Genomic DNA, 15,300 nt, shown 5'->3' with positions numbered 1-15,300 from the left:
GAAAACTGGCAACTGTTCTTGAAAAGTGTACTTTTAAACAATTATATTAAATTTAATAACAACATCATTAAACAAGTGCAAGGTCTACCAATGGGCAGAAATTTTTCGACAGCAATTTGCGAAATATTCTTGTTTACCCAAGAATATAAGTTTATGAAATCAATTAAAATTGAAGATCAGAAATATTTACAGCACATCTTTCGTTATATAGATGATGCTTTTAACAACTTCAACAAAATTGAGAACTCAAATATTTACACAACTTGTCTCAAGCTTAATGCCACTAATACTGTTCAAAATGATATTAGCATACCTTGATTTGCATATTCTGGATTACAAACTAATCAAAATTTACGACAAGCGCAGAGATTTCAATTCCCCTACACTTAAATTAACTAACTGGAATTATAATATTTCAAAAAGGGTCGTAGTCAACACAATTAATGCACAACTTCTAAGAATTAAAAGAATTTGTAATAATGTACACCTACAAGAAGAAATGCACTACTTTGTTAATATCTTGCAAGACAATCTTATTCCAAATACAGCTATTAAAAGTTCCCTAAAAAAAAGCTGGCATTTACCTGTTTTTTTAGATTACTTGAGTTAGATAATGAAATTTTTTACTTAAATCCCAAAAGGAAAGGTGATTAATGGATGGCTAATTTAAATGATCTAATGTAAAAATGTGTAGCTTATTACTTTCACTACTTAAAATTTTTCTCTACACATTTGCCTCAGTACTTCAAACCTTGTTCTTAATATGTATTATATATAAAATAATATCTCTTTCTGGCCAAATCTATCCTTTTTATTAAATTTTATGCTCTCTTTCCGTTTTAAAAAAGGCTTGAAAGCCCTCTAGCTTGAAGAATTACGACTTTAACTAACAAAATACTGTATTTTTCCGATTTCAACTGCTTTTCTGGCCAATTTTATCAAGTGTAAGACTTAGCCATTTTACATTCACCTTTTCTAACCATTCTTGAATTGACATCGCACAGGACAGACGCAATGTTGAAAAAAAAAAAAAAAAAAAAAAACTACCATCTACACCCTCCCCCCAGTTAGTTGCGTTTCATTGGACATTGCTTCATGACGTTTGTTTTTCCTCCTTTACGTAGTCTCACCTAATAGGTGAATTTAATTCTTATCTTTTTCATTCTTTTCTGTTGCTATCTACAACTCCCTCTTTCTGCCATTTTTTGGAAACGGCTTCTCGCAGAAAGAAGTCTTGAATTCAGGTGTGTTTTTACATTTCATCTTTTCGTTCTTCTAAATTTTAATCATAAACTGACCCAATATGAATCTTTTATTATCTCTAAAAAATAATTGCTGTTACTACCTTTTTAAAGTTATAACTCTTCAGACTAAGAAGGTTCACCCATAAAGTTTGTGAATATGTTGACTAATAGCAATTCGCTATTTATTTTAATGCTGTAAATTTGCCTTACCAGGCTTCTTGTATAGTTTTTCCGGCATAAATTAAGTATTTCTCATATACTTGTTAACGGCGGACGCGTCGGGAAATGAGACGGGGAAATTGAGACTTGGTTTCAATTCATATTTGGATCTTTTTAATAAATAAAAAAATTATTGGCAATCAGTCTCAATATCCTGTTTGACGAAACGCGTTCTGGAGTTCGAAGCTCACCATGCATTTTCCTTGAAAAGTCCATGGTGATATTCGAAATAGGCTAATTTTCCATTTACCGCTGCTTAGTTATAGTTATTGTTTTTAAAAATGATTTTGTGTAGTATTTTTCTAATGTGTTTTGAGATAGTTTTATTTTACATGCATATTAACTTTTAAGTTTGAATTAAGTTAAGCTTTCACCTTTTTCTAATTTTCTTAATTAGTATTTCATACATATTGTGTTTTTACATTTTGAATTACAATTGGATCTTTCCTTTGTGTTTATACCACTTTGCAAAAGAACCGAAGTATCACTTTAGCTCATAGGCAATAGCTAGAAGAATTTACTTTTTAATCTTATTTCAAATTTTGCAGCTCAATGCGCAAAATTCTTACAGGTCCTTTTTAGTTTAGTTAGTTTGCCTCTCTTACATTGTATATATATATATTATTATAAGTAAGCTTGTAAGAACAAACGAAAAAAGACCAATTTCGGTCAAAATTTTGCGCATTGTGCTGCAAAATTAAGGAAATTAGAAGATAAATTTTATTAAGCATGCCAAAAAGTTACCAAAAACTGTGACTCCGAGAAAACTCCGACATAAGCATATTTAGTTGCTATGATATGTGTGAAAGAGGAGAAAAAATATTTGAATATTTACAAGTTAAATTAATCAAAAAGCCATATGCTAAACAAATTAGGTAATTTTTAACACAGTGAAAAAACAAATCAATTGAACGAGGTAAAATAAAGATAGTAGGCTATATGCTAAGCGAAAAAAGTAAATTATAAAACACAGTAAAATACTAATCAATTGATCAAGGTAAAATATAAAAAATATATTAAAATTAAGAAGTGGTAAATGGTTAATTAGCCCAATTCGAAGTTCATTTTGGCTTTTCAAGGGAAATTTTTAAAATGAATTTCGAACCAAGCTAACTCCATTGCGCGTTTCGCCGAAACAGACAATTGAAACGTTGCGCGACAAATTTTTAATGAATTAAATAAACTATGTCAAAAACTTTAGTCTTAATTCTCTGTTCCAATTTCCCGACGCGTCCGCATATATTGACACATTAAGGTGTAAAAAATGGAAAGGAAATTCCGATGTACAGAGAAAATAAATAAATAAATAGCGGTATACTATTAGTCAAAATATACAAGAACTTATGGGTTGGACCTGCGAGCTTAATGAATTAAAACTTCGCAAAGGAACCGTAAATTATATTTAAATCAAAAAGAAAAAAATAATAAATAAGACGGCAAGCAATCTTGGTCTTGCCAAGACCTAGAAAAACTTTTAGAGAAAAAATTATAAAAATCAGACCTGGAACAAAGCTGTGTGTTCTTTGGTGACGAGGAAACTCGAAAAGGGCTTGCAAACCCCGTAGCGCTTCCATTACCCTCCAACTTGTCGGATGACGTAGAAAGAGGGAAAACATTGTCACTAGGCAATAGCCAATGCCAAGTGACTATCCGTTGGCGGCTACCTGACTCATAGCAAAGGGGGGTGAAAGGCGTTGAAAAATGTGGGAAAAGTTCAAAATGGCGTCTTGACATAGTAGTTTGATGAAAATGGACTGGGTAAAAGTGAAAATGGCTAATTCAGCAAAAACAATACCTAAAATGGCCTCTAAAGTAAGAGAAAGAATGAAAAATAGTAATTTGTTAGTTAAAGTCGTAATTCTTCAAGCTAGAGGGCTTTCAAGCTGCTCGAAACTAAAATCGCCCGTAAGTTAATAACAGAATAGAATTGGCCATCAAAGTATTTTTAAAAACTATTTAAAAATAGTATTAAAAGTATTGTGTCAAATTTTAAGAGAAAAAAAGACGTAGTGACAAGAATTATCTGTACATTTATACATTAGATCTTCAGAATCAGCCATCCACTTTATACCGTCCCATTGGGCTTTAAGTATAAAATGTCATTATCTAACTCAAAAAATCTAAAAATTGGTAAGGCTAATGCCAGCTTTTTTTTAATTTTTAAGTATTTTTAATTATTTTTTGAGGAATGAGGTTATTTTTCAAAATTGTCACGAAGTATGGTACTTCTTCTTGAAAGTGTTTTACTGTATTGCAGATTCTTTTAATTCTAAGCAGTTGTGAGTAAATTGTGTTGAGGATGACTCTTTTAGAAATATTCCAGTTGGTTAATTCCAACAAACCAGATTCAAATTAATAAAAAAGCCATATGGAAACAACTGGACTCTTAATGCTGATTGTCGTGATATAGTGGACCATAAAGATTAAGTCTATCATAATGCTGCTGGAAAGCATACAAGAACGCAGCAAAGACTCAAAAACATAAATCTCAATGCCGAATTTGTACCTTGATCTAACAATTCGTTAAACTTGATTCGTTTACATGCTGCTTCGGTTAAAACGAATTCCGTAATTTTCTTTGGTACGTTAGAATGTTATAATGCATTCTTTTCAGCGTCCATCCATGATTGGGAAGTTCTAATTGCTGTTACAGAGAAGACAGTCCAGGATACAGGAAAAAGAATTCAGGATACACTCCGGAGCACAAGAGCTGAAGCAGTAGATATAACATGGAACCATTATAAGGTTGTTTAGACAACTCTAAGAAAAACTGACAGAGACAAATGACGGCTTAAACACACAGACAGACACGGGAAATTTGCTAGTCACAATGCAATCATTTCCTTTTCTATGTTTTTGAGCCTGTGGAAACCTGTATTGCATGAAGTCAATGATGTTAAAAATGATAAAACGGGTTGGTTTATTTGATTAACAAAGCGCACAAGGACTATTTACCTAAGCGAAGAGAAGTTTTCGTGAAGAACTTTCTGAAGGAAACTGGCTCATATATACGTAACGCATGGGGGAAACCACAAAAAACCACATGTGGCCAACCCTTCCGTTAGGATACGACTATACAGTCCCAGACCGAACTGCCAGCTTTCAGCGACTTTACCGCTTGGCCGCTGGTGAGCCCTACTCAAACGAGTTGAAAAATACTTAGTTTTCTTCAATAAATGAGGTAACTGTAGAAATTCATAAGAGGTTTCAGCAGCTACGAAATTTGGCGAATAAATCTGCCTTTCTTAAGCTAGCCAAACTACTGCACACTGACGACCGCGACTTCCATTTAGAGCAGGTATAAGCTTGGACGCTTGCGGCTAAGGGCATCTGTTGCTGCCACGGGCGATAAAAATGAATTAATGAATTCAAGCCCACTTGATTTATTAAAATTTATTACGTAGTTTAAGCAGAAGGATTCTAGTATGGTTTTGGACATTGTTCACAACTGCAATAAGTAATGTCAGCTCTAAGAGAAGCTTTTCTAAACTGCAAAAATTACTTGAGATTAGTAATGAATACACTAAGATTAACTGATCTGGTTATTTTGGCTATTGATCAACAAATCAATGATGCAATCAATTCTGATAATGCTAAGAAAGATGTTGCTATGAGAAAAAGTAGGAAAATAACATTTTAGTTTGAGAAAGAACTTATCTCATCCCTGCCCACAGATCTAACGTTGTGAAAGAACGGCGGGCTGCATGCCGTTTGTAAAAGGCAGAACACGAGAGGAACGCATCTCTGCACTTGCAAGAACGAATCCGTCACGTCTGCTTTGGAGTCGGAGCGGTAGCCAAACCCTCGGCCTCTCCACAGCGTTCCTGTGAAAGGCTTCAATGCCCAGGTGATCCGCCGCCGAACAGAACAAGCAACTGCTCGTGCAACATTCCGTTACTGCCATAAGCAATGCCAGATGGGAGAGAAACTTCTCTTAACTATTGAGCAAGAAATAAGTGATTCAATCAATATTGATAGTGCTATTAAAAATTTTGCTATGAGGAAAAGGAGGAAAAAAAATTTAGATTAAGAAAGACGTACTTAGTCCTAAACTTCCATTTTTATTTCGAATGACTGATAATTTATAATTATTTTATTTATTATTTCCTTTCAATGAAAGATTAAAAAAATTATTACATATTTTTGTACTCATTGCATGTATTATAAATACCTGTATATGTATGCGTGTATACACATTCACATATAAGCACATACACACGTGCATACATACATATACACATTTCTGTATCCGGTCCCGATAACAGAAAATTACCCCTAATTTTATTTATATTAAAATACATACCTTTTTTATTTTGAAATTTGATGCAAAAAATTATTGTCATCAATGAAAAAAATATTTATCATATGCAACAGACAGTAGTTTTAGAATAATATTTATTATAGTTTTCGAGTAACTTTTAAGTATTTTCTTAAAGTAATAATACTTTCTTATGTAATAATTTAGTAATACTGGGATTCAAATTATTAAATTAAATTTTGCGCGCCAGTATGTGAAAATCTTTAATTTTGGAGAAAAAGTCTCTTTGCAACTTAATATTTTCTTCATTGTGGAACATCTTATCTTTAAAATAGTATTATACTCGTATTTTGTAGGAGGGCGGCAAATTTGATATCTGCCCCGCCCAGCAGAAATCGAGCTAAGCCACAGATTAATATAGTTGCTTAGTACTAATAAAGAATTAAAGAGTTGATTACCTATGGGTATATTCATTATCTTATGTTATTTTTCAGAAACATAACTTTTACCAATATATAAAAATAATTTTTGTTATCTGAATTATTACCAGAAATAGGAATTTTTGTATCTAAATCCAAATGCTTTCTTGCTTCTTCTTTTTCATGTAAGCTTTCAGGCTTTTCTTCATCTAATTTCTTTAATTCTTCTTCAACGTTAAATCTGTATTAAAAAAGTAACAAGTATGGTATATAAAATAATGATTATTTTGTAAGAATGATCAGACAGGTATAAGTTATTACTTGTCCCAATCTTTAAAACTACGAGGTTTGCATCTCTTTAATGTTGATGAATTTTGTCCCAATGTTAGTTTTTCCTATAAAAGTAGAAAATATGTGTTCATATTTTCCTTAACAAAGTTGTGTATATTGATAAAGATTATTTAACATAAAACTTACCGCGTTACTTCCTTCTTTCGACAAAACTGTTTTTTTCCTTATTGGTGGTAAGTTATCTGTTGTTGCAGAAATGACTCCATGTAGCTTGTTTGTTTCCTGCTGTGAAAAAGTGTCACACCAGTTCTGTAAATGCATAAGCGTGAAAAAATTATTTAGGAAGAAAAATGAGTGTTGAAACTGAAACAGCTTGCGTTTTGCTTACATTTGTGGAATAAGACACAGATATTAAATGCATGCACTGTTTGCATTTAATGAAACGAGCTATTTAAAGTCATGGTCAATGTATAATATTTGCTCTTGCTGACACACAGATCCACAAAGAAAAATCATAATTTTATCCTCAAAAATTATTACGTGTTTTATATAAAATTTCTATTTTATATGTTATTAATAAATTAATTGCTAGTCAATTCTTATTCATTGCAGTTTAAATCATTATGCAGTTAACCCTTGAACAACTTAGAGTTTGAGATCGCTGAAACTTCTACGCTGTTGAAAATCAGAGCTTATGTGGCGACACACTGCCTTTCTGTGGCAACCCTAAAGAATTCGTCTGTCACGAGGATCACGTGCCCAGATGCATCATTACGTTCTACGTCTGCTTTTCTGTTTGATAGTTAGTTGCATTTAAGATTTTGTAGAATTAGAAATGGCGTGAAAATAAATGTTTGTGTTTTTAAAAAGTGCCGGCTCAGATTGTCGAACCTATGATTTACTTGTTAAGCAACAGCTTAACTTCAGACTGTTCTAAAACTTAAGTAATAACATCATGTTGACAGAAGGCTTTACATAGATACATATAAATATCAGATTAATGTAAATTGCATATGTTTTAACCATAAGATGCATGCTACATTCTTATAATAAAGAAAGCTATAGAACAGCAAATATTTTCAAGAGGAGGGAATATGATCGAAGAAAGAAGTGTAGTATGCAGGTGACGAAATTTCTTCACACGGAAAACAGATTTTAAAATATTATGTGGAAAAGTACTGAGGCAGTTTTAACCTATCGGAAACAATTATAGTACTACTGAGAAGAAGGCAAAACTGTTTCTAAAAAAATTTTTAACTAGCCTGAGAAAAGTTTCAAATATTTTCTTTAGGAATACATTCAAAAAATAGGGAAAAGGTAAATCAGATCACAATTTATTTTTCTAAATAGAAATTTTTATTTTAATTCTAAAGCCGTGAGTTTCGCAAGTTTTCAAAAAAAGGGGAGGGGTAGCGAGGGATATATTTACATGGTTTGGTACACATTTTTGATATTTAATTGCCTTGTTGAAATCTTGACATCAATGATAACGACTACAATTGTAATCTATTACAGATACATCATAGATGAAAAGCATTTTCACACACATACATTGTTGTGAAAGTTGTCAATAATGTCATGGAGAAATATAAGGTAAGAGGAAAATTAACAGCTCTTTGAAGTCTGTCAGAGATGTTTACTTGAAATTAGGTTTGGGAACTTCCATACAAGATGGCACGATGATTTTTTCTTTTAATTTCTTTCTTTTAAATTTGAATCTTACATTGAAGAAAAACATTCCCTAAATCGTTGATTAAAATAAAAAAATGCATTTCTTGAACATTTTGGAAAGAGAGACAAATGTTCGTTTGCATCATCATGTAACTCAAGTTTCTTTCTGAACACTTATTTTATCTAGAATCATGAGAATAGCTTTGCATTTATCCTGAGAGGCTAAATTGAGATTACGTTATGAAAGACTATAATGTATTAAAGAATACTTTTTTTTATTTATTTACTATTTTAAAGCTTACTGGAAACATGGGCAGGAACTATTTGGTAAATAAAATATTGAAATATATTCTACTTATTTGTCACTCAAAACAAATTTTTATACTTGCATTCAACGTAGGTTTCATATATGCTTATTTATAGTTATTTTTAATTATTGTGTGTAATTATGTCTTTCATTTCTTGGCAGCATTGAGAAAGATTGATATATAAAGTCTTCCAAATATTACATAAAATTTTTTAGCATATCGTATGCGTATTCGTTTTTAAAAACTGAAGTATTGGTATTTCCTTTTGACCTACTTCAATCTTTTTTAACAGTTTTTTTCTTGAACTACTTTTTCATCTCTTCTTTATCAGATTCTTGAAAAGCTTATTTCTTCTTTATTTCTTTTATCTCTTCTTTTTTCTTTCTTTTCGACCAGCTTCAATCTTTTCTTGAACACCATTCATCTCCTCTTTAACGAAAACTTGGCTAGCTTTCATCTGTTCTTTGATGGACAGTCCCTTCTATTTTTTCTTGGAATGCAGCAAAGTCACTAGCCATGTTAGTTGCTCACTAATACTCATGTCACCGACATTCAAGCCCACTCCTTACACAAAAATTGTTGCGTGCGTACGGGTTCGCAATAGATTGAATGCACACAGGTTCGATGATAGGTTGATAGAATTTATTTTATCAAAAGAAACTCTTCATTGTTCTGCAACTTTCCACAGAAATAATCGTACAGGTGTTCACAGTATCACAGAGGTATATCTTCAGTTGGTATACTTCAAACTACTAAGAACGTTAAACACAATGCAATGCAAAGTGTTTTACTTGGTTCGCCCGGATATTTCTAGTACTTTCTGTTTCTCGAAATTACTGGAAGGCATATGAGTGCCGATTACAGTTACAGCTACACAGAACATCAATTACAGTAATTCAATTACTATGCCTAATACGGTGCTACAGGGACCGGGCTAAAATGTCGCAAAATGATATCCAAGCTTGTCGACTACTGGAAATTTCTCGCCAAATTTGGCGACAAGAATTAGTCACTATTACCATTGCCAGCTTGCGATATCTCGCCAAATTAACGAGATAGCCATTTAGCCATTTACTCAATGTTACCCAAGTAGCACACGACGTTGCAAACAGGTACGAGAGGTTGCAAAGTGGTCGTGGTGACTTTTACGACGTCTTTATAACGTTGCGAAGACGCAAAATATTTGCCGTTGTATCTTGGCAATTTGTCGACGTCGCTGAAACGTCATGATATGACCGCTCTTAGACGTGGTCCTTTTAGCATTTTTTTCATAGTTTATCAGCTTTACTTTTAGAATGAAAAGAGACTAAATCTGTCCTTTCAAGAATCTGAAGTCCGCATAAGATTTATTTTGCAATTTAATTTATTTCATCTAAATATATTAATCTAAGAGATTCAATTAATGAAATATAAATTTAATAATAAATACTTTTGGTTTATTAAATTTAATTAGTACTAAAAATACGTGCTAAATTATTGTTTAAAATTTGTCAAAATAATTAATACTTAAAATATTTTTTATAAATATTATAGCAAAATTTTTAAAAATGAAACTAATCTATAAAGTAAGCTATTAAGTTATGCATTTTATATATTTAAAAAAATCATATTTCCGAAATCAATGCAAATCACATGTTAGCAATTATTTCGCTACTGAAATATGACTTTATTTATTATTTTTGGAGTAAGGACAAATTTATTTGAATTAATATGTTGACATAATATGAAACATTTTACCGCATACAGAGCAAAAAGTACAATATTCGTGAAGATATAAAATGTTCACATCAAAATTAGAGAAACTGTGAACAAAAATACGAAATTCATTACCTATAAAAATTCTGATGAACTGTTTGTTATGTTTTTACGCATTCAAAAATGCTTAGTTTAATCCTAGTATACGGTACACTCGGGATTTGGCGACATTGACATTACAAATGTTTTAGCGAGGCTGATAAATATTTTTTTGTAAATATAATCATTATACGAACATTGTTCGTAATTCTATTCCATTTAAATCTATTAAATTATCAGAACCGTCGAAAGGTATAATGTAGTCTGTTCGAGTGATTGACATTCCTTACTGAATGATTACTTAAACGAACATCTGAACTCGAGGCTTGCGCGTATGGCTAGCTGCCAAGTTAGTTAACGGCTCAATTCGAACCAAGTTAGTTAACGGCTCAATAATTTCGGACTCCATCTTATTTCCAGAAATATTTTCTTCACGGTTTTGTAATTCACCGTCGGAATTAAATACTGGAGAGATTCAACACAGCAAGAGATCGATAAGACAAGAATAAAATGATGGCAGTTTATTTTGAAATGAGGAGAAATCATCCTGGTAATGCTAAATTTCTGCTTATTTTGATTGTGAATATCTGCTCTACAATGCAACGTGCTAAAATCGTCCATGCAGTGAAATAGTGTTCTGTTTTGGAGTTTTATGTTTTCGGTGATTAAACTTACATGGTGGTGTTCTCCAATCTTCAGTGATCCGGCGGTTCAATATTTGGACACATGGAATCGGTTATAACGTTCTAAGTGCTATATCGTACATCACTCATATTAAACGAACAGGTTGGTGCTCAGACTTTCCGCATATGATCGAAAAAATAGTGTTATAGAATTAGTATAAAATATTGTAATCTATAATTATGGAGATATTTAAGTGTGTAATATTAAAAAACACTAAATATTTTTCTATCGATTGCAAATTGCAGTTTTATTACTTGTCGTTTGGTAGCTAGGTTAATCTTCGGATTATGGTAACTTGGCGATTTTTTGGCGAAAATTTGGCGACCAACCCTGCTACAGCAACCTGCTAGTATTTTTTGGACGCCATTTTGTTTTCACGAAGTAAAGGCATGTTTCCCTCAACATTTTTTTCCCACAATCTGCTAGCCAAATTAGGCTTATGCTAGAACTTTTATGGAACAAAAGTGCTTAATCATGACGAATATTAGGTGCGAAACTGGGAGAAAGTGCAGAATCGCCCACTGCTTGCCGCGTTTTTAAGAATTGCACATACACGGTATCCATGTACACATCAACCTATTTTCACTTAAAAAAACATCCCAGAATTGCACAAAAATGGCATTGCGCACACTCTTGACTTTATCCATGTACACTGCTAAAGTCCTAGCTAGTAACCTTTATCGCCTTACCAAAATGTCTTCAAACTGCCTGTTACCATATTCCAAAGATTAGTCGGTAGCTATTCCTCGAAACACTGTGTAAGTAGCATTTTTTTAAATATTACTGTTATGTATGTCTATTAGATTATCTCATTAAATGAATGTTGGAAATTAGGTTTTATTCCTTATTAAATTTAAGTATATTCTATTTCCTTCGCTTACAATTTATGTGCATGTGATAACAAAGAAATTCATAATAAAACAAAAAGTTTATCGTGTGCTATGTAACGAAGAGCTTACTTTAACGTACTTAGCTTACTATCGTATACTATATTATTTAAATTATTTGTGTACAGTATCAAAAGAAAAGTTATTGATTATAAAATTGCATGAAATGATCATTGTAATCTACCACTATTCTAAAATGTAGAAACTAAAAGTAAGTAAATACATTTACATATGATCGAAAGAAATAGTGTTAACAAACATCAGCATTACTAGTAAATACTGCAATCCATAATTATTGCACTTTTAATTGCTTACTATTTAAAAAGCGCAAATAATTTTTTATTAATTGGACATTTTCTATCTGTTACCTTCCTTCTGCTATTTATACTTTCAAACGCTGCTAGTTCATGTTTTTTCTTAAATAGTGCTGTCATGTATGTTGTTTGTTAGGTTATTATTTCATTTTAGATATGAATATGGGAAGTTTTTTGTTTATTAGATTTCGGTATATTTTTGATCACATTTATTAATTACTTTATACAGTCCTTCATTTTCATATCTTGGAGATATAGAAGTTAATGGTTATATTTTTTACTATGAAACGCGAATAAATTTATACTTGATTTCAGGTAAAATACTGATTATGTTACCTTGCGTTTCCTAATTTATCATGACAGGAGCAGTTTTCATTGTCTCTGAGATTTAACAGAAATAAATGTGATAATGCTGTTATAATCAGAAACACTCTTTTCTTTACCCACGTATATAGCTTTACTTTTATCTATGTCAGATTGAGTTTTATGTACTTAAAACCTACTATTAATTTTATATATTTATAATAACCACTTTCATAATTACTCTCACTTACATACTAAAGGATTAAGTAAAAAAAATGATGAAATCCTAAATAATCCTAATTTAGAATTTCAGTTATTTAAAAAATATAGTTTAAAGTACTGAAAATAATTAAGGCTATTATTAATTATGAATATTTAGTCTAAAGACAAAAAAAATGTATTATCTTCTGGTTTTCATAAAATGATAAAATATTTAAACTTTAGAAAAATACAAGAAATACAAAATTAAAAATATAAGAAAAATGCATTAATTATTAAGCTTATTTTTTGCATAAATCAATATGAAACACAAGGACGTCATAACGACGTTTTCACAAATGTTGCAAAAAGGTTGAATTCTGCGAACATTTATAGGCGTCGTTAAGACGTCGTGATACGATGCTTTCACAACCGAAATATAATGTGAGAAAGACGCAATAACGACGTCTATTTAACATAAACCTCATCTGCAAAGACATAATAAAGACGTATTTGCAACGGTTGCAAAACGGTGGAGTTTTGCGGACATCTGGATGTCTTAAAGACGACATTTTGCAACGACATCCGCGACCAGTTTGCAACGTCGTAACGACGTTGCCGTGCTTCTTGGATAAACAGACACTTTACAGTATTCTTACTTTTCCGGCAAGCTTCGCTCTTTTAGATTTTCATGTTGCATTATACAAAAGAAATACAACAGTTTCAAATACAATTGAACTAAAATTGCCTATGTACAGTATTCGTAACAATATTTCTGAACATGGGCGTATCAGTGCGCTTATAATACTGCTTTATTTGATCGACGTTAGCTACCAAATTCTCCCTATTTTTTATTTATCTTGGGGGACGCATGAAAGAGAATATTAAATTTTCAAGACTTTACCTCCCATCTTAAAATCAAATACCTGCCTTTTCTTGTCATAATACAAAGTCTACTTTTCTAGCCATATCCGAACTTCAGATAACTTGATGACTAATTTCCGAATATCTGTCCTTTTAAATTCTGCAACTCTCTTTTGCACAAAAAATAGTTAATCGATAGGGGTAATTAACTTTCTACCAAGGAATAATGTAACTGGCAATATCGGTAGTATTATGCTTAGTCGTCCTCCAGGCAAATGCAGGTTGATTGACACTGCTATCCCAGCGCTCATGATAATATTTTACATAACTACAAATAATCTTAACTATGTGCTGAAAATAATCTTAACTATGTATCTACTTACCCTCCTTTCTCAGATATCTTATTACCCACGTAACGAAGATCTCTTGGGGAACAGTTTTGCATTATGATGCATTTATTTTTAATCCTGGTTCTTTCAGAAGTGAAAACACTTCGTGTAAGTCTCTAATATGTTCGTCTATAATTTCGTTGTTAACAATGATATCATCTAGGTAAATAAATGTGCATTTTTCAAGAACAGGTCTTAAGATGATGTCCATGGCAATTTTGAAACGTGGCGTCCTTTGGTTTCATACATATTTGAAAATACTGAGAGGTGATATCTAGCGTGGTCATATATTTCGTTGACTTAATCTTTCTAATTATTTCCTTTGTTATGGGAAATGGGTAAACTGTGTATTTACTTATAATATTCAGTTTTGGATAATCAATCGCAAAATGTCGGTGAGACCTTTAGGCTACTTTCAGGATGGTGGTATAAATGTCATAGCCGGCTTAAGTTGATCTTCATTGTTAGGTAATCAGACCTTGCTATGTCGCGGAAACTGGCTTAGGGGTTTTGGTATAAAGTTCGAAAAGCTGTAGAAACATCCATGCATGTGCAAATTTGGCTTTTCTAAAACGCTATGGCTTAGACCCTTTCTCGCAGGTGTGAATGGACTCCCGTATTGTATGCTTTATGACTGTTTCTCTATGACATTTATACCACTGTTTGAACGGAGCCTTATGGTCCGTCGATGGGACATCATCTTTCTCTGTTCATAGTACTACGGGGCTAGCGCAAGTGCTATTTATGGGATTGATAATTTTATTATTTTACACCTTTGGGATGTGACAGCGGTAGAGCTTTGGTCCACAGTGAGGGCTATTTTCTCTGTCTATGCTGGGGCTTACGATTTGCGTTAAGCCTGGTTCAAAAAAATCAGGAAAATTTCTTACCATCCGTTCCAGCTTCATTCTTTCTTCTAGCTTCACCTGCGTTAACTTCAGGGCTGGTGGCTGTATTTGTTTTTGCATCGTCGCTTCTTAAAAATTGATTTTAGTCCCTGCTGCCTTTAAAAAATCTATTTCCAAAATTACTGGTTTAGGGGTTTGGGCATAAAATTCGAAGTTCGCAACTTTATGCCGATTTGGTATAAGAAGCTTGCAGATTTTTCACACCGAAAAAATCACCTTCTAGCGCTTAATTTCTTGCTTTAATCTTTAACGTTTAATCTCCCTTTTCGTATGCATGCAACCGTTTGTATTGGGAGGCAATAGCTTTTGTTCTATCAACCCCAAACATTCGTACCACTCCAAACTTTCTGCAAAAACTTTTCAGCAAGGAATCTGTTTTGCGTTATATGCAAAGCGTCCGCTGGTACATTCTTTGTTAGCACTTGTATTACTGGCAGGGACATTATTTTTATTGTTACCGTATTTAAGTGAATTCGAGAAGAAACTTTTTCCATCCGGAATGAGTGTGCTCTCTGATTCTAGTACCCCTTTTTAGTTTAAATTCGTGTT

General features: G+C 32.4%; 1 protein-coding gene across 2 annotated transcripts in view; it reads right to left on the bottom strand.

The window, feature by feature from the left end:
* The window catches only part of LOC118185373 (uncharacterized), a 127,408-nt gene that overhangs the window by 89,285 nt on the left and 22,823 nt on the right, over positions 1-15,300 (bottom strand). For both annotated transcript variants that reach the window (XM_085823656.1, XM_085823657.1), the window contains exons 3-5: positions 6,618-6,740; positions 6,462-6,535; positions 6,269-6,381 (exon numbers count right to left, since the gene is read on the bottom strand). In XM_085823656.1, the coding sequence (XP_085679782.1) occupies positions 6,269-6,381; positions 6,462-6,535; positions 6,618-6,740 (310 nt within the window). The remainder of the gene's footprint in view (positions 1-6,268; positions 6,382-6,461; positions 6,536-6,617; positions 6,741-15,300) is intronic.

Source organism: Stegodyphus dumicola, chromosome 9 (assembly GCF_044657685.1).
Source record: "Stegodyphus dumicola isolate Sdum_Otavi_A_Nest chromosome 9, ASM4465768v1".
NCBI classification, from domain to species: Eukaryota; Metazoa; Arthropoda; class Arachnida; order Araneae; family Eresidae; genus Stegodyphus; species Stegodyphus dumicola.
The sequence above is the reverse complement of the archived record's forward strand: the minus strand, read 5'-3'. Positions and strand labels throughout refer to the sequence as shown.